Below are 24,469 nucleotides of genomic sequence, written 5' to 3'. Positions count from 1 at the left end.
ATAGCCTTACTTATCCCGCATCAATACTCTGATGTGTTGTATATTTGCCTGGTTGCTCAAATGTCCATTCAACGCACTCCCTCTTACCTAACTTTCCCTGTAGATTCTCCGGGGGGTTCAAAGCAGGAATGAGTCACAGCAGTGCATCCATTAAATTTAAACCAACCTTTTTCGCTTTCTTTTCCACTCTCTCCATCTCTCCCTCTCTCTCTATCTCTGTTTTCCAGGTGACTGAAGTGGAGATTGAGGCCCACTAGGAGGCCCCTTCCTCCCCCGCCTACCACTTTTTCCTCCTCCTCTTCCTCTACTTCCATCTTTTTTCCCTGCAACCCCACCCCCACCTCCCCCCACCCCACCCAACCTCAGCATGGATCTGAAGGATCGTAGGCACCGCTCCCTTACCAGGGGTCGCTGCTCCAAAGACTCCCAGTACAACAACTCCTCCCTGGATGCAGATGAGTGTCGTGTGCCTACCCAGAAGTCCTACAGCTCCAGCGAGACGCTCAAGGCCTTCGACCATGAGCAGAGGCTACACTATGGCGGCTGCGTGACTGACCTGGTTCACCACGAGGCTGATGAGTACTCCAGGCAAGGTGAGTTTGTGGAGCAAAGCATTCCCTTCAAATGCTTTATTACACTGTAGCTTGGGGCTTGATCCATACTGTGCTGGACTGGAGACATTACACGCAAAATCAAGTCAATTTAATGATTTTAAAGGAATAGTTCAACATTTAGGGAAATATATGCTTAGCTTTTTTTCTTGCCAAGAGTGAGATTAGAATATTGATACCTCTCTGTTGTCTGTACGCTAACTACAGTATGTAGTTAGAGCAATCAGCTGGTAAGCTTAGCTTAGCTTAGAAAAAAAGACAGCTATGCTTGTTTTGTCCAAAGGGGACACCTCTAAAGCTCACTAATGAATAGGGTTGGGTATCGTTTGGGTTTTTTCCAATACCGGCGCTAAAGCAATACTTTTAAAACGGTGCCGGTACCTAAACGGTGCCTGAACTGCTACTTTTTAAAAAAGTAAAAAAAAGAAAGGTACTAAACAACAGTCGGTGACATTAAAGAACGGCTTGTTTATTGCTAAGGCCATTTGGTCAAAATTAAAGATTTAATAATAATGTAATAACTATAACTTATTTCACCAGTAAATTGCTGTTGAATGACAAAAACAACCACCAGATGGGAAAAGGGTATTTTACAATAACTTTGAATGCACCACGAGGCTACCTGTTTCAAATGAACGCACCGTCTGTGTTGTTTTTTTAGTTTTCCTAGTAACCTTACCAAAAAGGCTCAGGATGTTGCAAATGTTGGTATAATATGAAAATGGCTGGTGGATTTAAGACAAAAAAAATAATAATTTATGAATGAATCAAATTTGAACATGTCTTTCAGTTAAGGCTCTCCCAAATGATTATTTTTTAAATGATTAATCTAGCGATTATTTTTTTCAATTAGTGATTATTTTCCCATTGCTCAATTATTAACAATTTACACAAAACAAATTTCAATAAGGCTCAAATCTCTATTTATTCAAATTGTTTAACACTGCACTGTACAAGTAAAATTAATTTGTAGTGCAACCTGAAGCCAGATGTAGGCTATCAATCCAACCACAAAATAAAGTCACTTTCAGGAGGAATACAAAAATAAAAACTTAAAGTAAACAGAGCAAGTGGAAAAAGAGTAGCCTGTATTTGCTTTTTTAACAGTAGGTAAAATAATGAATAAGCTCTTGTTTAACATGAGCTGAGTTCTATGATACCTCAAACAAGACTCTACCTTAAACAGTTCAAAAGCCATGAAAGGGGGCATGGCCTGAGTACATGGTCGTGGTTACAGTATAGGGGCCAGCTCAGTATCACAAGTAGACCACACATTCTAAGTTTCATAGATGTTTGTCATATAAGGCTGATTTCCTGTTGCCAGCGGGGGGCGCTATGACCAAAAGTCAATTTTGGCCTGTATATGTCCTCAGGCCTGGACTTCTGTTGATTGTGGGAAATTTCAAGCAGATATGACAATGTACACTGTAGTTACAGCCACTTTCTCGTTCATCGCTAAATGCTCAAAAAGGCCGCCACGCCCACACACCATCTGACGAAAAGTTTTTCTTTTAATAACTTTTCATCTTTAAGGTGTTGAGATGGTACAGATCAAATTTGAAGTCCATTGGATGAAATCTCTAGGAGGAGTTCGTTAAAGTACCTTGACTTTTAGGCCTACTTCCTGTTGCCACTAGGGGGTGCTATTACTTTGAGTAAATATCGGCCTTTATTTGTCCTCAGGGTTGGACTCTTATGAATCCTGAAAAGTTTCAAGCCAATTGGACAATGTACACTCAAGTTACACCCACTTCCTGTTTCGATGGCGAAACACACAAAATGGCCGCCACGGCCACGCCCTATGACGAAAAGTTTTCTTTTAAAAAATTTTCATCTTTAACGTCTTAAGATGGCACAGACCAAATTTGAAGTTGATCGGATGAAATTTCTAGGAGGAGTTCCTTAAAGTACGACATGTGGAAATGGACAAAATCGCACACATTTTGAACTTTCAATTCAAACTGGCGGACTTCCTGTTGGGTTTAGGGTATGGCTCCAATGACATTTTCTGTACGACTTGACATGCTACATATGTGTACCAAGTGTCGTTAGTCTATGTTAAACCCACTGCAGGGGCTAAATTTTTTTAACTTTGTAGGGGGCGCTAGCGAGCCATTTTTGTGCACCTATTCCCGAAACCCTTAAAATACGTACATTTTCATCAGGCTTGATGCAACCGCCAATTTTGGTGAGTTTTTGAGTATGGTAAGCCCCTCAAAAAGGCGATTCATTCTGGAAGAATAAAAATTCCTTCAGTTTCAATAGGGCCTTCACCGCTGTCGGCGCTCGGGCCCTAATGAAGACTGCCAATTACAGCTAATAGGCAAAACTAGTAGGAACTCAAGGATGTAGCAATTTCCTTCACCAATTTACCAATTATCTCTGTTCTCAGTGCAGCTCCCGTAGTCATTTTCCTGTCCAGCACGTATGGTTGAGCCAAGCATAGCTCATCACTTTTAGAGCCCTTCCAGTCCTGTTATGTGATTCTCAAACATCTGTTATCACACAGTAAACAGTCACATTGCTGTACTTTGTAAAGGTTTTCCAGCTGTATACTACTTTTAGCCACTGTGTGTTTCTTACTAGGCCTCCTTTGCAAGCTGTTAATGTAATCAGATGGTGTAAATGCTGCAATTTGCAGCAGAGGACCAAAGCAGACCTTTAGCACCGGAAAGCCTGTCATAATGAACTTCTGTATCCCCTGGTGAGCAAGTTAGCCGATAGGCCGATAGGTCATCTCAAAAGGGGTGGGCCTGCTCCCATAGGCATGTCTTTAAACTGTGTATGTGTGTGCATGTGTGTATATTGCATAAGGACATGAAACAGGCAGTATTGATCCATGGCTAGTGAAAGGAGTCAGACTCAATGGGATTGATCTGTGCTAAGCTCTGTTTTCTCTGCATGGCCACAGACACGAGAGGCAGAGAGCTCAGGGCAATACAACACATGAATGCAGATCAGAGAAGAATAACAGTAAAATCACCTTCACAGAGAAATAGCTGCATGTTAGAGAGTCCTTGATGGTATTTTCTAAATAGAACATCTTCATTATAGCTTGAAAAGGTAGACCTACTGTCAATGTTTCATGTGTGACTGTGAGTGGTTTCAAAAAAATAAGAGAAATTGGTCAATCTGACAGTATTTTAAAGAAGAGAAATGTTTAATAGCGTACATGTTTTTAAAGAATACAACCAAAGAGCATTTTTTGCTCTGCGGAGTCAAAGGTGACGATAGAAAATGGATGATTGATTGGCGGGATGCTCGAAAGATTGGAAGTCAGTGGTGTGTGCTGTCCGGACACACTCCACTGCTGCACTGAGCTGACCTCACACCAGGCGATAGCTGGTCAATACCACAGTCCTCTCAGCCTATCAGCTCCTTCGAAAGCCCAGAGCCACAGATGCATCGTGGGAAGTGTGGCCACAGGAGACCAACAGTGTTGCAGCACCATATGGACTGTGACACCACAGGAGGAGAAAGAAAAGGAGTTAGAGTGAGAAAGACGGAGAGAGAGAAGCAGCAGATGAATCGAGTTGTCTCCCTCTTTCAACCAGACATTTTTGTAACTAGTACTTGAGAGAGTGAGGGATTGAAATAATGTGTTCCTCCTTTGAACAGCTTGTAATTTACAGGCAAGATGGTAAGAGTAGACAGAAACTTTCTTTTCGTCAACAGTAACTACAAAAAATTGGACATAGGGGAGACTTTATTTAATGTCCTTGTTTTATTGAAAACCTAACAAATAGTATAACACTATAAAATATGATTAACTTTGATTAAATTATAATTATGTTTTTTTTGGTTGGGTGAGCCGTCATGGCGTCGAGTAGTTTTGAGGTCATCTGTAGCTATTCTCAGCATGTCATTTTGCTTTAGTGGTTATGTGTTGCACAAACAATTTACAGGTCTGTGGTGTGTTAATGCATATTGACTTGCCCTCACGGCTATCATTAGACTCCTGTGTGAGACATAAAAGGAGTGAGTGGGACTGGAGCACCCAGTGAGCATGTGCGTCACACACGCACGTACATACACTCACACAAACTGTTGCTGAGTTCCATATAGACCAATTTGGAGTGGACGCACGGTTACGTCACTGGAGTTGTGCACGCATTGTGGTTGGCAGAAAAACAGCAGAAACAATGATGGATTTACAGGGACAGCTGGCTAGTTAGCTAGCTAGCTTGCTAATTCCACCATTCTTTAACCCTACACTGGTTACAGAAAATGAGCCAAACAGCTGACTGGTGGCCAGCGGCAGTGCTGGCTCCAGAGATGGATATTCTAGGTAGCTAACTAGCCAGCCCTAGCTTATCCATCCCTGAAATGGGGCTGCCCGCCGCTCTCCTCCCAGCGACGTAGTCTGACAGCCGTAAGACTGCAGGTAGGGTTGGGCGATATGTTAAAATTTACCAACCACCGACAGCCCAGCAGGGACTGTCGATGTATTGGCCCCGGTGTGAGCAGCAGTGGCTGTGGCAACTACCCCTGCCCCCCTACTTTGTGAGCTGGGAGATGTGTTCCAGCAGCGAGTTTGCTACGTTCCTCAAGCTCTCTTAGCTTTTTTTAGTCTAAGAAATAAACAAAATAAACTCCCAAACAGTCAAGAAAGGAAATATTCTTACACCTATTTCCTTATTAAACAGAAATATACAACCTGCACCTTCTGAATTCAAGTTTCTCTCCTTTACCTAACTTAATTTAATTACCTTAAGTCATCTAAACCTCCACACTTCATTCAAACTCAAATTAAACACACCAAAGCTTAGTCTTTCCACTGTTCCAACAATCACCAACTCTGGTTTGATCAAAATAAATCCTTAATTCACAAAGTGAGATGTATCTAGTAGTAGTATGTAACTGGCTCTACATGCTGTCTCCCCTCTGCCTGCGGAGCAGCTGCTCATTCTCCCGAGGCAAACCATTAAATTAGCAAAATAAAATGACAAAATCAGTCAACAAATCACCCACACCTACTACTTCTTCATCTAAATCTAAATTCCATCTAAAGTGGGTTGGAAACCACGACTTTGACTTTCTTTCACCAGTTAGGCTCCGCCCACGCGTCATTGCTGTTTCCAAACATCAGAAAGGTCTATTAAGTAGCTAATTGACTCACCTGCAGAACAGTTCATACTCCAGTGACATTTATCTTGATGATCTTCACTGTTTTTGTTGCTAAGACTTCATTATCCTGCACATGCAAACATTTCTTAGGCACAAATGTGGGCACAATGTATGTTTTTGCAAGTCAAATTGTTTTTGGGGCTGTTTTTGTAATTCTGAAAGATAATTAACATGTTGTTATGCTAAGAACACAAACATCTTTCTTCAATAATCAAAACCGTCTTTTCTATTTTACAATATTTTATGATAGGTATATATATAGTTTTAGCAAAACTATATATAGGTATAGTTTTGCTATCATTTAAAAATCTTAAAGAAATTCTTGCTTTTCTTACTATATTTCTAGATGCGCACAATAGTTCTGCTACAGCTTACTGTAGTTAGAGTCTTACTGCAAAGATATCATTGCCTTTGAGAATAACTTTCTCACTGCATATCCTTATGCATGAAAACTTCACTGGAATTTCAGTGATTCCTGAAGCGTAAATTCATCTTAAATAAGGAACATCATCTCCCCTTGGAACCATGTTTGGAGTGTGTTTGGAGACTTTCTGGGATGCTGTATATTTGTGTTTTGCCTCCCAGGCAAGACATATTTTCTGTGGACTTTCCTCCCAGTCCATTAGGAAACTGTTAATGATAATGTATTCCTCCTACATCCAACATATTCGTCCTGCTCAAACAATTTGAATTTGTTCCAAATTCCGCACAAGGAGGCAGGTTGGAGTGGTGGATGGGTCGTTTGACCCATCCACCACTCCAATGGAGAACTTTCACCCGTCCCGTTGTTTTTGTTTTGTTTTGTGCTACTTAATGAAACAAACAGAACTTTGTATTGCTCTGCCTCAAGTGTGAAACTGGAAGTGTACCATAACAGAGTTTGACCCAAACTACAACCTGATCTGAACTTATCAAAGTAGTGCATAAAACGTGTTTCATGCTTCTTGTGTCCAGCGCAGTCGGGGACAGTGATTTGATGTAAACGCGGCCTGTGCGACTGCACTGCACCTGCAAGATTTTGTAACAGCGCAAACACCCGATTGCAGTGATTGGCTACGGAAGAGAAGAAGTCAGTTCTTTGAGCCGCTCTGACCATCGCTATTTCTTCGTATGGTTTAGAGGACTTGTTAATACAACGTCAGGCTGAATGAATTAAGTGAAACTTAATTTATAGCAATTAAAGTGCTGTTGTTTTTATTTCTATATCAAATGATGCAGCTATACCAGGCTATATTTAAAATTTCTGAACATGCCACGCAAATTTCAAGTTAATCATTTTCCTTTTCAGTTTATTCTCAGTGTTTGAACACTAGCTGTCCCAAATGGCTGATTGCAGATTTTGATAAAGCGTGTTTGCTTGTGTATTCCAGACCCCCCGCTTACATTGGATCTCAACTCCACTGTTTCCCCATTACACCCTTATTACCTAGTCTGCTTGGATAAGCACAGCCAAATAACACATTCTTTCCTCACCATAAATGCAGCAGCCTGGGAAGCTCATTACAAGTGTTCACTATTTAACACCACAAAGCAACATATTTGAAAACATCACTGATCCCAATAATGTTGCAAGCCTCATTCACATATAGCCAGAAATAACAGAGAAAGCTTTGCCTACACGTTTGCTTTTTTTAACATATAAAAGTCTCAGTTTCTTGTCATATTTTCTTAGCAGGTTCGTTCAGGCTGAATGTGCATGTATCAATGCTTAACTGATAATCCCACGACTCAAATACAGTGTAAACTCTAATATGCCACTCTGAGTGCACCGAAGCACACTACACCTCTTCTCTCTCACTGCAGTCTCTCTTTGTTTGTCTGCAGACTTTCGCCTCTCTGATCTTTCAACGCATACTGTGCATCTTCTTGCCTTTCTCCCAGTCTTTCTCGATGCCCCTATTCAACACATCCCAGTGGTGTGTTGTCTCCCTAGGTCCGCCGCTAGACAGCAGGCATTATCACAGCCACTGCAGTCTCTAGAAGCTTTGGCCTTTCCTTTTAGAAGGATCTAAATGAGTCCCTCTACATTCTCCTCTGCTGCTTTCCCCTCAGGGATGGAAACCACACAGATAATCCACACCACCCACCTGTCTGCCTTACTGCCTGGACTCAACATCATCTACTGTCTCTACTCATTCTCTCTTCATCTTTCCATCTCTCACTTTTTTTCCTCACTTTCATTTATGTCCTCTTTTGCTCTTCTGTCACACCTTTTATACCTGCTTTCTCTGTCTCATTCATTTTTTTTTTTACCCTCGCTGTTCCTGTTTTGTTGCCTTAGTGATGATATCACACATTTGTTATATTGAGGCCCTCTCTATGACTCTGAGAATGAGCATACTGTGTGTGTAGGCCTGTCACGATAACAAATTTTGCTGGACGATAAATTATCCCAAAAAGTATTGCGATAAACGATAATATTGTAGTTCCGAGACCATTGTCGTCTCATATAATGATAATGGCATAATAATGCAGGTACACCTTTTCAAAGATCAATACACTTTTATTTCTAAAGAATATTTAACACTGGAACTGGAAGACATTTTAAATATCCACAATATGTCTTTAATGTCCTTTAGTATGTCGTCTTTCACACTGTTGTAGTTGTGGAATTGCCGTTATGTTCTCTCAGGCAATTCGTACTGGCTGTCAAATCTTTGCAGCATTCCTCGAGTGTTTGTGCGATAGACTACAGACTCTGTACTACATTTAACAATTATTTATTAAACACTAAATAAAAAATTTAAATTATATATAATTAATAAATTATATCTATCTATATCTATGTGGCTATCTGCCACATGGCGAGTAAATGTTTGTACCAAAATAGTTCTGTTTTTCAGTCTTCATTTTGGTGAAGGTGCAGCTACTTTCTTCTGCTGTCTGCAGGTCGGAGCTTCACGGGGGGCGGGCCGATACACACACACACACACACACACACACACACACACACACACACACACACACACAAACACACTGGTGCAACTCTGACACACTGGTGCAACTCTGACACACTTTCCACACTGTGTCCGTGGACAGCTGTAGGCTTGTACCGGTGTTGATGTTCTGTGCCAGACTGATCTCATAAAGTGGTGTGTGTATGACACGCCAATTCGTATGCCATTTTGGCGTGTTATCAAGACGCATAATCGCTTTTTAGCGTGTTTATCAACGCAATACACCAACCATTGACCTACATTAAGAGTGAATTACTAAAGCCTTTCCCAGTGTTCTTTTCCTAAACCCTTTTTTTTTTTTAACACGTGTGTGACGTTCTCGCGATAGTACGTCACGTTCTCGCGATAACGCGCAAAGTGGCGACGCCACGTGGTGTGTATGTTTACATCTGCTGTATACAGCGTAGACATACATGTGGATAGCTGAAAATGCGTCCAGATAACACGCCATTTGGCTTTAGCCCCTTGACGCCTGAATTTATTCACAATTATATAAACAAAATATTATGTGTGTTTCTGGCTCCAAGCTGATGCTAAATTAAGTTGAGATTGTTAATTTGTCTATAGCATATGGAATAGATATAAATTTAGGTATGATGCAAATTAGCGACAACAGGCATTATGGTAAAATTCTTTACAAAATGGTAAAATTAATAAAACACATAGTAGATTTCATTCATGTCACAAAGTTGTTAGAACTTCTAAACTGTAAATGACAAATACATGGATCTTGACAACGGCAAGAAAGAAAACACTCTCCTACTCCCTAACATTGACAGTAGTTTCTTTAGGGTTAGGGGTAGGGTTAGGTTTAGGGGTAGGATTAGGTTTAGGGTTAGGGGTAGGGGTAGGGTTAGGGTTAATTTTGCTTACATGAACCGGATGTATCTCCCACTCCGACCGGTCCTACGAGAAACCAGTGCATGCAAAAGCTTCCTAGGTATGTATCGAATGTAAACAAACCGGCATTAGGGGGAATACACACGCTATCTCGCCTGCAGTCGGAATGGAAGGGTTTGATGCAAATTAGCGACAGTCGGCGTTAAGGGGTTAAGAAAGTGCCGTGTATGTTTACGCAAAGTCATGATGCCATGTTGTTCTGTGCATTGTCGGACACATGCAGCCACTTTCCTGAAACCGCTTCCGAGACTGACGAGTCCACAGCGGCGTGTATGTCCAAGCCTGTGTCCACTGCCTCCACCTGCAGGTTGTCAGCTGTGTGCTTTGGAACGAAAGGGAGAAAACAGGATGCAGAGTAACACGACGGATATCGCTCATATACTTTTTGACGGTGCCTTAACTGCAAAGTGCTGCGGCAAACCCTGCTCCATCTCTCAACTAACGTTTTCTGTCTCTCTCTCTCTCTCTCTCTCTCTCCGCCAGGAGTCCCGCCTCCCTACACAAAGATCATGTGACTGACAAGAGGGTTCACTCCTCCTTACGCTAAGGAGAATGGTCCTCCAGTCTCTTTGGTAAAGAGAGAGAGAGAGAGAGAGAGACAGACAGACAGACAGACAGACAAGGAAAACAAACAAGCATGCAAATGGAAATTATCATGGCCGGAAAAATTATCGAGCTAATTTTTTTTATTGTGTTATTAATTGATTTATTTTTTATTGACAGGCCTAACCGTGTGTGTCTTTGTGTATCTTTTCCCGCTATACAAGCTCTATAGACTTGACCTGTCATCTTCACAGATGCACTGAAATGTGCATGTGTGTGCTTATATAATTACAATGAGGCCGATCAAACCCATAAGAGCCAGTGGCATATAATGGCCATTTTAATTTCCTTTTCTCAATCAACTTTAAATCGTAACTCTCGCCAAAATGCATCCTAGGGTATTTTTATGAATGTACGTAAGTCAAACTTTAGTTTAAAAGCATATTTAGGACCGAATCGTAACTTTTAAGATTCACCATATTCTCGTTTTTGGGTCAAATGGCCTTTTGAATGGGAGAGCTAGGGGCACTCTCATGCTAGTCTCAAAATAGCTATTTTCGAAATACTAAGAAGGCTCGACACAACATGAAACTTTGCTTCAAGTATCACCAGGGTCTCTACACTTTAACAAAAGCATTGACAACATTGTTTGTGTACACAGATTTACTAAAAAGAAAGGTTTTGAGCAACTCACCGCAGCTGTTGTTGTTTCCGGCCACTACCACCTCAGCAGTCAAAACGAGTCGATATCCGAATGCGAATGAACAGACTCCATATGAGGCTCCTTTTTCAACTACAAGGTCAATATTGTTTTTCAATAACAAAAAAACAACGACTTATCCGTGCATTTATATGGAACTAAGCTTTAGGAGCTTTGCGTCTTTACTCTCCTCCTTGTTACGTTGCATTTGGAAATCGATTGTTTTTGACTGATAAAACCGGCCGGAAACAACAAGAGCTACGGTGAGTTGAAAACCTTTCTTTTTAGTAAACTCTGGGTACACAAACAATGTTGTCAATGCTTTCATTAAAGTGTAGAGACCCTGGTGATACTTGAAGCAAAGTTTCATGTTGTGTTGAGCCTTCTTAGTATTTCGAAAATAGCTATTTTGAGACTAGCATGAGAGTGCCCCTAGCTCTCCCATTCAAAAGGCCATTTGACCCAAAAACGAGAATACGGTGAATCTTAAAAGTGGCGATTCGGTCCTAAATATGCTTTTAAGCTAAAGTTTGACTCACGTACATTCACAAAAATACCCTAGGATGCATTTTGCCGAGAGTTACGCTTTAATGTGGACAAATAACTACAGTAGCCAATGATTGCTTTGTCCAAAAACGCTGCCTCTATTCAAGACTATACAAGAATGGACATGGACAGGCATAATTTGCTCTGTATTTCCAATCTTTGAGGAGAGGAGACTTCCAAGTATCTGCAAGAACAGCAGTAGCCTCTCATGATATTCAGTGAGATTTAGGGACTTACCCTAACCATCAGCCTCCTATGTGACTTGTTTGCAGAATCCTCCATGACGGGATGAGAGGAACCTGCATTACACGGTCATGCTTGTGATTTATCAAGTCCTTGGCCAATTCAAATCACTTTTTAGCAGAGACTCAAGGTGTGATTCCTGGTAGTGGTTGTCCGATGAGCACAACTCTGATTCTGTTTGGCCGGTGTCCTTGTCGCTTCGCAAACCACTTCCTCTGCTTAGTCAGGGCTCCTGCACAATGGTGAATGGTTGAATCAGGGGGATAGTGTGTACCTACCACGTGTTATGCCTCCTGGTGAAGCGTATTGCTTGCAGCGCCTGGTGGCACCATGTGTCACAAAAGTAGCACAACTGTCTGCAGCCCTCCACAGACAGTGACAGGGTTGAACATGCATAGGCATTTGGACATTGTTGGGAGTGCAAAAATCCACACAAATTAAATAAAATAATGTAAAAGAAAAAAAAGAAGAGTGTTTGTATGCTTCTGCATGCACACCTGCCTGTGTGTCCATGCATTCCATTGGAGATCAAAGAGAGAACAAAGCAGCTGCATGCTATGAAAAATAAATGGTGAGATTAAATGCAATCCCTCCTCTCTTCCTCCGATCCCTCTTTATCTTTGTCTTCTCCAATGGCATTCTGCGCCTCTGCCAGCTGCTGACACTCAAAAGCATCCCGTAGCTGCAGCATCAGAGCAGAGGAGTCGCTAAAGAATATCCTGGGGCCAACTCCACTCCGCTCCTCCAATCCTTAATGCTCACCACTCACTCCATTGCCATATTTGCTCTTTTATACACAGGAAACTGCTCTTGTGGTTTTGTATGTGTGGTCCCTGCACATGCAAGGAGGTCTTTAAAGAGAGACTTAACTTCAAGTAACATCTGGTCCAGCATTTGGCACTCGTAGACACACACTGTACATGTCAATAGGGCCCAGTTTAGAGACTCACATAAGCTCTTTTCCCTACATCACATAATGTGTCCGTAAAAACTGTGTGCTTTTGAATGAGCAGGAGACATGAATTGTTGTTTTAGGACTATGTAAAATGACTTGCACTAAGTATACTGTAGATCTGTCAGAACTTGATGTGCCCTTGGGATTCACTCTATAACATTAATCACACAAATCAGAGTACACCTCACCTTAGTTTGTCAAATCCTGTCTGCCCTATGGATGGAGGCTGCTAGCTATTAGCACTGATGCTGCACACACATGCAAACACTGGGTAACAAATGAGACAAATAATAGCAAGAGGCCAGGGAAATGCATGCTGAAGGTGCCAGCTATTTAGCACCGATGCTGACTCTCATTCACACAGACACACATGCGCGTGCCACACACACACAAGCACAAATATCGGGTAACAAATTAATTAAACAATTAATTGACAGTGTCCAGGGAAATGCATGCTGACATCTGCAATTTTCTTAGAGTAAAAATCATTTATCAGACAATGTTTTTGTGGGTTTTGTGAGAGTTGAGTTAATCTATGTTTACTATGTACTGTAATGACCCTCTTTGACGCTGCTTTGGCAGTTTGTGATAAATGAGACAGATTGTAAATGTCAGTGTTATCAAGTGTGGTTTTTTTTTCTCTTTTTCTCAGCCGAATCACTTGCTTCCTAGCCTGTAATTAAACATGTTTCCCAGCCACATAATTTAAATGTGTGTGTGTGTGTGTGTGTGTGTGTGTGTGTGTGTGTGTGTGTGTGTGTGTGTGTGTGTGTGTGTGTGTGTGTGTGTGTGTGTGTGTGTGTGTGTGTACGTGTTTACGCAGATGTATGACACATTTCTTTTTATTTATTTAAAATGTAGGCTATAACCAGGAGGCCAAGACAGGCAGCAGCACATTAAACAACGTTTCAGACATACAACATACAACAGTTACAAACAATACAATTTCAGATCACAGCACAGCGAGTATACCAAAATACAACTTAGGTCATCATATCCTAGATCTCATAGGGCCAAATAGCTCCTTGCTTTAGTTATTTTAAAAAATGATACCAATGCAAACGATTTTCTTTCCAGCTGATGTTGCTGCGTGTGTATACACTCTGATCACTATAGGATTACCATGCAGATGAAGACACAATGGTAAATTATGCTATAAATTCAGGGAGAAATGGTGAGAAGATTGAGGAATTCCATAATAGATGATGTAGTGTACTGTAATGATGTACATAAATAACAAATAATTCCCTCAACACACTCCACTGATAATTTCTTTATCAATTCAACTTGATATATAGAAATTCATGATCATCATTACGTAGGCCCTATTTGTGATTAAATGTTTGCCAAGGGTGAATTCAATCTTTAAATTCCACATTAAATACACAATAAAATGAGACATACCAGTGAAAATTGGTGCAGTCTATGTGTTGCTCAGTGTCCCCGGGTCAGAACCGTGGGTGGAGCTGTGTAGCAGCGTACAGTGTCTTTTTCAATACAATGATTTAGTCACCAAAGGAAAACTTGTGCTTGTGTGTGTACATGCCTTTTCCTTTTTAACAGCATGCTTTGATATCTCGTTTACTTTGGTATTATTAATAGTATTAATGAACATATAGGCATACATTTTTCAGAATGTTTAATATGGATGCATGACTTACTAAATATATACTAAATATATGTAACATATCACTATTTCTGAATGAATACTGCATAAGATCCATACATACTGTAGCTCAGCAGTGCACACTCCCTGTAGATATTCACTATGCACTGCATGGTCATTCTTGTCAAATGGCAGTAGTACAGTGTCTGCATTTATTCATAGTTTGGGGTATCCACCTCTCAGCAGTGAACATCTAAAACTCCTATCCTATCTCCCTGTCTGATCTTTACACTAACTACGGATAGTCAAAGATTCCCCTTTTGAAGTGTGTGCAGTATTTTTTTCAGAATTCCTAAAGAGCCTTACATTTCTAAAGTGATTCCTTAGTGGATATAAGTGGAGTAACCCAGTGTTATAAGCAACAGTGAGGTATGTCTCCCAGGTTGGCGCTCAAGGCCGGTTCTAGCCCTTTGGTTGCCCTAGGCGAGATTGAGTTTTGCGCCCCCCCCCCCCCACTAGTCTTGCATTGCCAGATGTCCACAGCCCTGTGTCAGCGATACAGTAGTAATGTATGTTCATTTTAGTTTCTAGCTTCCATGTAAGTTAGATGGCACCAACATTTGGTCTAATCATAACTGGTCTGGCAACCCAAAGGCCAGTGTTTTGTTTCCAGATTTGTGTGCATGGTGACTTATGATGGGGGGGTCTGGGGGTCCACCCCCTGAAAATTTTGAGCATTAAATACTTAATTTCCTGCATTCTGGTGAATTTTTATGCACTTATTTTTGTTTACCTTTTTCTGAAACAATTTATACTGGAAATATCTTTATCTAAAAAGGAAACATAGATTACAATCCAAATATAAAAACATAATGGAATATATTGCAGTAAGGCTTTCAGGCATTCTATATTGCTTTTAACTATTTATTCTCCTGTAGATCGACATTTTTTAAATATATCTGAGTCACAACACATGTATCCTAGGCATCATTTACTCTTCCCACTTTTGCTTCTTTTGTTGAGGAAGTAACCTCCTTAAATGTGCATACTAAAATTATTCACCTGAATGATACATTAATTCATTTTATTGAATATATAAACCCCTGGACTGTAATATTTCAGATGTGTTTGAGCAAGATTTCTGCTCATGTTCAAAACTTTGTGCACATTCAAAATACAGTATATCTCATCTGTGTTCTCTGAGGTTTGGAGGAGTCATAAAATAAAGTGATAATACAATAAGCTATTACAAGAATAAAGTCACTATATTTCAGAAAATAATCCACCTGCCCCATAGTCTGCTGTGCAGTACGTGATATCTCTGCTGAGACGGTAGATGTCAGACCTCCTGACAGACTCAGAGCCCTGTTTGAGACGCTGGTCTCTGAATGAGACAGTTTAGGGAAGTGGCTGTAGGCTACGCTGCTCTACATCGGAGGGGGAAACACAAAACTACGCAGAAATAGGGACACATCAGCTGCAGCATGTCCACAGCAGAGCGCGTCCATAGTCCTGGATCCTCTGGCAAAAACTGGTCTGCACTGCTCTGCCTACTTTCCAGTTACTCATCTCTCATTTCCACACTGTGCTCAGAGCTCCCTGCTGTCTTCACTCCCATCATCCTCAATCACATCTTTTCCATCATCTTTCTCTATGAAGGATACATCTGATATTAACCTCTTATCCTAATTATAACCTAATATAATAAAACACACTAACATGCTAGTGTTACTTAACACCTTTCAGTCAAAATGGCTAAACATGGTTTGCTTTAATTTTGATATAAGCTCACCTTGTCTCAAATCCAAAGAGGAGGATGAGGGGTCTGTTGCTCCCTGCTGTGACAGTTTCTGAAACTGAGGGCCATGTGTTCCACAATGTTAACATCTGCTTCTGCTGAATCTGACATAACTATAATGTTGACATGATATGTATCTACTGATGAGCTACCAAGCTACCTATGACACTGACTAGCCTATTACTGCTAATTATAGACATTATAGCCTATTCATTTAAAATTAAACATGTTTTAAATGAGGCTATTACAATGGTGTGTTGTATGCAAACAGCATTGTTAGTGTTTATGTATTTAGATTTACCTCAGATTACATGTATAACCAAATGATCAAGTGCATGTTCTGCTCTTTATAAGGGTTGTCTCAGTCCGTTTTTAGCACTAACAATCACGGAGATATTCAAGCAGTTTAGCACCATGGATTTGGTTTTCTACTTAGTGCTCACCTTTCTTTGAAAAGAAGTCAGTTACCAATTGTTTCCCCTCATTCTGTTTTCTCTTCTCCTCCTGTCTTTCCTTTCTTTTTGGTAGCCTGATTTGGCTTTCTTTGAGAAAGACATTTCTACAGCAGAAGTTTGCGCTCCACCAGATGCTCAACTAACAAACAAAATGCGTGCAGATGGACTAGACCTTTTTGTATACAAAATGTAGTGGGTCAATCAACCAAGTTATTCAGCCAATACACTAAATTTACATCTGATATGCATTATGAAATGTTATTAGGAAATAAAAATATCCAGGTAAAATCAAATATATTCCAGACTTTTCAAGGGCCCTCTCTCCCCTTGGGCCCTGGTAATCAGTATTGGTTTCACCCCCGGTCCGATGCCCCTGGTGTCTGTGCCGCTGCTCGTCTCTATTTCTCCAGAGAGAGAGACACTAAGCGACGCACAGGTCTGCTTCAGAGCTCCGTGTGTTTGAGTCTGACCTGAGACGGGAGACGTCGCGTAATGAAAGGTTGACCAGTAAACGTGTGGCTGAGGGGGCGCCTTAGGATGATCATGTTTAATAAACACGTTTTATTTCGCTTGTCGTTCTAATTCTATTATTAATGGGAAGTAGACCTAAGGGCGACACGGCGCCCCCAACACATTTGACGCCCTAGGCAGTCGCCTAGGTCGCCTATAGCAATCGCCGGCCCTGCTGGCGCTAGCGCTACACCTCTCAGTGACAAGACCTCCTCCCGAGTGCATGGTGTTGTGTCATGTCCCGTCCTGTCCTGTCATGTCGTGTCCAACCGAGACTGCTGTGCTTTGTAGGAGTATAACTAGCCCAGGGATGGATGACATTTGTCACACCTATTTTGGGCTCCTCATTATGAGGTGGAAGGGCCCCTGTGGCTCAGGCAGGAGCCAAAGGAACGGATGTCATCTGGGAGGTGTGGGAAGTGTTTGACCATGACTCTCCTATTTGGATATATCTGTTAGGTCGTTACTGCGCTACTAATGGTGGCGTTAATGACATGCCACATGCAATCGAGTGTGTGTGTGTGTGTGTGTGTGTGTGTGTGTGTGTGTGTGTGTGTGTGTGTGTGTGTGTGTGTGTGTGTGTGTGTGTGTGTGTGTGTGTGTGTGTGAGTAATGGACTTTTGATAATCAACACCAAGCCCTACGAGGCTGACTGTCAGTGTTCTCTGTCATCCTGTCACAACATGTCAGTCAAACAGGGAAGGTAACATTTCTCTGCTACTGCCACTCACTATGTAGGCCTACAGCAAGGAGCACTGTGTGAGACAACAAAAGTTGAAAAAGAAATATAACAGCACCGTTTAATGAAACACTAAATAAATTAACATTTAAATTTGATCACACTATTGCAACATGACATTTTTTTTTAAACAAACATTACCTTGATTCCTTACATGCCCATTGAGGTGAAATGAATGTGTCAGTGTTTGAAGTGTAGTGTGTGCTAACGCTTTGTTAACTTATTCAAGCAAAATGCACATTTAGTTTCCAGATGTCAAGATAAAACATTTTAATCTTGACAGCTTAATCTGCTGCAAACCCCTTTATTTTTAATCCCGGCAAATAAGAGTCAAAGAATAATCCTTCTTTTTGAGGAATGAGGCAGTTTATCTGATGGTCATGAGAGTGATAGTCTCGCTTTTCCAGACCATCCACACGCTGCAGAGCAAAGGAGGGTCTGGCTAGTCCACACAGCATTCCGGGATGGGAGAAAAATGTGCTCTGGTTTATTGGCATTTCTTTAAACCAATCACAATTGTCATGTGTGGCGCTAAATTTCACACAGAGCCGCTGCAAAATAGTCGTGCAACAGAAACCTCAGATTGGACAGAGAGTCTAGCTGGCTGTCTGGATTTACCCTGCAGAGATCTGAGGAGTAGTTAACCATAGTCCTCACAAATCCACCGGAGGTTAGAACGCCAACACAAAAAAAGAGGAAGGGGACGGACATACATGCATCTGGCGGAATTTCCTGCCGCACCGGAGCAATCCCGGAAGTGTAACGTCGTGGATATAGACTATGAGCGTGATGACTGAGATAAGATGTTTAGCCAAAGAGAAAAGAAACACTTCTACAGTAATATCATAAAACCTTTTAATACTCCAAACAAGACATGACAGGTTCATTAGAGAGCAGATGGGTGTCAGAAAAAAACACAAAATAATCATTTTATCATTATTATTATTCAGATTATTGTCTTTTTTCTTCTTACTAAGAGTCCCAATATATGTTTGACCATATGAACTACAGACATTGCATATTATCAAGAATAGTTATATTGAGAATTCTGCACAAAACAACCAGAGTACAGTATGTTCAATAACAGCCTTTTTAAACGCCCAATACCTAAGTACCTGGTATTTCCATGTCCAATTGAACACATTTTACTTTTAGATAGAAATAAGCATTTTGTGTGTAAAGTCATAACAAAGATGGTGATCTCATTATCAACATTTGTAGAGGTTTTGTTCATTAACATCTTCACTTCTGATGTGTGGACCCATGCAACATTTGCTTCATTTTATACACTACTGTACTGTAAATCACCTCATCACCATGGAAACCCTGATTTGTGAAGATGTTTATTAGTATTCTTCACTGCTGCACTGTGTGTTTGTGTGTGCGTGTGTATGAGAGTAATAATAGTGTGTGTGTGTGTGTGATAATTACAGCTGCACAACAATCCTACAACCTCCATTCTCACTCTCACAGATAGCATTAATCTTAAAGGAACACACCGACTTATTGGGACTTTGTCTTATTCACCGTACCCCCCAAAGTTAGATAAGTCCATACACACCCTTCTCATCTCCGTGCGTGTCGTAACTCTGTCTGATGCACCCACCACTAGCCTAGCTTAGCACAGATCCTGGAGGTGACCGGCTCCATCTAGACTACTGCTCCCAATAAGTGACAAAATAACGCCAACATTTTCCTATTTACATGTTGTGATTTGTATATATACTGGGAACTATATTTTCAGAAGGCCAAGTGTAACCCCGGTTACAGAACCTTATAAAATAGATCTAAACTAAAACTAAATTATTTGAAAGTTAATGTGTTGGGAGTAGGTTATTTTAAAATATATATGTGATTAGATTAATATTCTTTGTCAACCATACTGACATAAATAATATCTAACAAAGGGTTCAAACAGTCCCTTATAGTTAACCCCTCCCCCATTCAGTGGATCAGTCCAAGTGAGCAGGAAGAGGAAATGCTTTTTTTTTTTTTTTTGTTTCAGCCAAAGTAGCATTTGAGATACGGAGCAGAGGATAGATGGTCAAATTAAACCAATACCTGTAGTGGTTACAATCCTGCTGCTAGTTGCCAAAGGAAAATTCTTGGTGAGTTGAGTATGAAGCTTGTTGAATTAATGTAAAATCGGGATTAAATATTAGCATTAGCGACCGTTAGCGCTAGCGAGCTAACTGCGCTAGCGCGCTAACGGTGCTAGCAAACGCTAACCATGCTAGTGGTTGCTAGAATTTGTCATGTTTGTAGTCTGCTGTAGCACGGTAATGCAACTTTTAAGCAATGATGTTCTATGTGAGTTAGTGTTAAAATGTTTTATTGACCATGCTGTGATAAGACTTATCTCTTGCTAGTTTAGTTAGTTGAATCTAACCTATGTAACAGTTGTGTATGTAATTGCTACAGAGATGCCCTATTCATTTTCAATGAGAAATGAAAACATGACAAGTTGTTAAGGGAGTGACCATTTTATTTTTGACAGATTACAGTCGAATGACACAATGTGTTAATAATTCAAAGATAGAAAAGCATTATCAACAGTGCTGTAGTGGCTCTAAGAAGTATGTTTGAACTATATAGTAATACTTTTTTTTTTTTTTTTGGCTTTGTGGATACAAGGCCAGGTCATTGTCATCATCATCATCGTCATCATCGTCGTCGTCATCATCATCATCTTCATCGTTTCTTCGCCTTCTTTTTATTTATTTTTTTGTCGGCTATCCCCTACGTCCTTACTTCGTTCCTGGGTGTCCTCAGCGGTGGTGTGGATTTTACGAGACGAGACATTGGAGTCTTCAGCCCAGCCTGCTCTGTTATAGAGAATTGTCTGGTCCTGGAGTGGCGAGCCAACCCTATGAGCCTTCAAACGAGGAGATATTGAAATAGAGGGAGAAAAGTGGTAGGACAATTACATTTCGCTTGCCCCACAACAAGTTTGAAGAAAACAGACATTGTTACGTTACACTTTAATGCTCAAAGAATACAACACCGCAATGGATGGATTTTCCCAGTAACTCACTGAACTGAACTTTTGGTGATTTTCCTTATTAATACTATAGTGATTGATTTGTCATTGAGGTTATAGTTCTAGACTGTGTTGAGTTATATCATCACTCTGATGGTTACAGGTAAAAGCACAGGTTCATGTGATTGGTGACCTTGAAGTTTCATGTGATTCATTTTCATGTTTTTATATATATATATATATATATATATATATATATATATATATATATATATATATATGGTAGTTTGTTATTGATATTTGATTTTGGGTTATACAAAGAAAAGAGTACCAAAATATTTAGAGAATCCGCTTGTGTAGTTAGAAGCACTATAAAATAGGAGCTATAAACCTTAATATAGATGAATAAAAATTAATGAGTGCCTGACTAATAATATGGAGCTAGCATAGCATTAGGCTACATCTTGAATCTATATAGGGATATTGAACCAACTAAGTACTCACTTGACAAGTGGATTCTTAACCAGATTTAATGAAATTTAACAAAAAAAGAAAAAGTAAAAGGGTGTTTATGGTGATTCTGTGTATAATGTAATGTTGCACCTGTGATGTTTTGAGAAGAATACTGTTCTAAAAAGAAAATATACACAAGAAAACCGGTTGAATGAGAGAGAATTAAAGTTTATTTCCTTACCTCTTCAAACGTACCTATTGAGTTGTGTCTTTCCTCACTCTTGCTGCCGATACCCATTTCTCCCGAGCAATCTAGATCTTCTGAGATGCTGGTCCACATTGAGTGTTATTCCTCCATCACATATTAGGGAGGCTATTCAGGTATTACTTCTGGTTGTTACATAATTCTGGCGAGCCAGCCAGGAGAAATTGGGTTTATCGAGCGGCTCTAGTGACGACATAACTACTATAAAAGCTGCCATGGATGTCATTGAGACCGCTAACGTTAAAGTTCAGAACTCTATTATTATTAGTGGATCTCTTGATGTAGAGTCTAACAAAAAACTAGTCGAGTATTTGAAGCAGTATGGTGATATTGCCAGATTTATTAGCATAGATGCCCCTAACTCAAAGTTTCACAAACATGTAGTAGTTGAATACACTGACGAAGCTGCAATACAGTCACTCAAACCTCTACTGCCTGACATATTTCAATGCCAGGGTGAAGAAGGAGCCTGCTACCACTTGAAACTGCTGGCGGACGTATATGCTCCTGAAATAAGTAGCACCACAACTGAGACTTACCTGGAACAGTTGCAGGCAGTTGCACGAGCAACTGGCAAAACGCTAGAGGAACTCCTTGCAGCAGAACTTGCCAAGCTCAATGCGGCAGCCCATTCCTTAACCCGTCCAGCTGCTGCACCCCCTGCTAACCTGACCCAAGCAGCACCTTCTGCTACTGCGATGTCGGGGTCTACACTAAGAGTTGAGGATTCAATTCCACTCATCTCTACTGGATCAAAGAGCTCTTCCATTCTTAGGATCAATGACGTCAATCCACCAGAAATACAGAGAGTAGTGGTAGAGCACATTGTAAGGAATACAGACAGCTCCTTCAAATCCCCACGCCTAGTAGATTGCGCTCATTCTCTGGGAAGTGTCCACATCCCAACAGTGAAGTGGATTACGACAGTTGGCGAGTTAATGTTGAACTCATGCTTAAGGACCCAGCCATATCTGATTTACACAGAACAAGAAAGATACTTGAGAGCCTCCTATCCCCTGCAGCTGATATCGTCAAACAGTTGAGCCCTCAAGCTTCTCCCATCGATAATTTGCAGCTGTTGGATTCTGCTTTTGGCACTGTAGATGACGGTGAGGAGCTCTTTGCCAAATTCATGAACACATTGCAAGATGCTGGGGAGAAGTCCTCCCACTATCTGAACCGGTTGCAGGTGACTCTCAGCCAGGCCGTTAAAAGAGGGGTGCAGGTCCTGCTGAACAAGATGAGCACTTACTGAGGCAGTTTTGCAGAGGTTGCTGGGACAGCACCCTGCTTGCTAACCTTCAGTTGGAGAAGAGGAAACATAAACCGCCATCCTTTCCAGAACTTCTGTTACTTCTGCGTACAGAAGAAGACAGGCAAGCTGCAAAGGCTGCCCGCATGAAGCAACACCTTGGGGCCTGTAAGCAACGAGCTGTGACGAATCTTCAATGTGCCTGCACTCATGAAGAGGAGCAGAAAATGACGAAACAGCAGAGTAACCCCACAGTAGCTACGCTGTGTGATGCCCAGAACTTAAAGAAACAAGTAGCCGGGCTTCAGACTCAAATAACCGGTCTAAAGACACAGAACCACCAGACATCCCAACCCCAGTCCAGTCCTTCCCAGCTTGATCCCCTTGTCCAAGATCTAAAGAGACAAATGGCGGAGCTGCAGAGTCAGATGGTAGCTCTAAAAGCCCAGTTCTCTCCTTCCCCTGCTGAAACATATGTACGTGGGAGGGCAGATAACCCTACTGCTAGGGCACAGCATGGGAGGCCAAGACCCTGGTACTGCTTCCGATGTGGTGAAGACGGGCACATCGCCACAAATTGCAGTGAGCCCGCTAACCCAGCCTTGGTAGCAGCAAAGAAGAAGCAGTTGCAAGAGAGACAACTCGTGTGGGAAGCACAAAACAGCTCTTCCAGCGGGCTGCCTTTAAACTAAAGTCTGCTCCGGTCAAGGGACTGACGGGAGCTGAAGAACATCGAAAACGTCCCAACAGCAAGCAAGGAGGTAGCCTGAAGCAAGCTTCACCAAGTGGTCGGGGCCACCTACCGAAAGGGTTAGTAGGGACCAGGTGCACTGCAAAAGCTCTCATCGCAGGAGAAGAGTGCAGCTGCCTATTAGATACAGGGTCACAAGTGACCACTGTCTCCCAGTCGTTCTATGACCAGAAGTTGACCTCACAGACAATTCACCCCCTTGATGATTTGCTAGAGATTGAAGGCGCCAATGGCCAGACAGTCCCATACATCGGCTACGTCAAGATCAGTATAACCTTCCCAAAACATTTCCTGGGTGTGGACATTGAGGTGCCTACCCTAGTCCTTGTGGTTCCAGACTGTCGTGCCATGGCTCTATCACCCGTGTTAATAGGCACCAACACGTTAGATGTAATGTACACACTCTACAGTGAGACAGATGTTGCACCCCATCAAACTGCATACGGCTACCAAGCGGTGCTGAAAACACTTGCCCTTAGACAGAAGCAAAGGACAGATGGTTATATCGGATCAGTGAGACTGCATGGAAACTCACCTGAAGCTATCCCGGCAGGACAGAGAGTTGTGGTGGAAGGAGTAGCCAGCATGCGCAGAACACATACAGAGAAGTTGGCAGTAGTAGAGTCACCATCCTCCTATTCCCTTCCTGGGGGCATATTGGTCACCTGCAGTCTGCTCACCCTCCCAACCAGAGCGCCCTATCGAGTGCCAGTGGTACTGACCAATGAGACACAGCATGACATTCTTCTACCACCAAGGGGTGTATTGGCTAAACTCAGTGCCATACACCAAGTGCTTAATGGGGTAGGTGAACCCAAGACCAAAGATCCTTCAGCTGATCAGCCCAATTAACCACAAGCTTCCGCAATTGAGTTTAACTTTGGAGACTCTCCGATACCTGCCGAATGGAGGGAGAGGATTGAGCGGAAGATACGAGCTATGCCAGATGTGTTCTCACAGCATGACTTGGACTATGGGAGGACTGACAAGGTGAGGCACCATATCAACCTTCATGATGAAACCCCCTTCAAGCAACGATCTCGTCCCATACATCCCCAAGACATTCAGGCCGTAGTGG

At 41.5% G+C, this 24,469-nt stretch overlaps 1 protein-coding gene across 1 annotated transcript in view; it reads left to right on the top strand.

The window, feature by feature from the left end:
• The first annotated feature begins 367 nt into the window (after window positions 1–367).
• tenm2a (teneurin transmembrane protein 2a) overlaps window positions 368–24,469 on the top strand; it is a 179,637-nt gene continuing 155,535 nt past the window's right edge. The window contains exon 1 of the mRNA XM_028590296.1: window positions 368–593. Coding sequence (XP_028446097.1) covers window positions 368–593 — 226 coding nt within the window. The remainder of the gene's footprint in view (window positions 594–24,469) is intronic.

This window comes from Perca flavescens, chromosome 10 (assembly GCF_004354835.1).
Source record: "Perca flavescens isolate YP-PL-M2 chromosome 10, PFLA_1.0, whole genome shotgun sequence".
Taxonomy (NCBI): domain Eukaryota; kingdom Metazoa; phylum Chordata; class Actinopteri; order Perciformes; family Percidae; genus Perca; species Perca flavescens.
The sequence above is the reverse complement of the archived record's forward strand: the minus strand, read 5'-3'. Positions and strand labels throughout refer to the sequence as shown.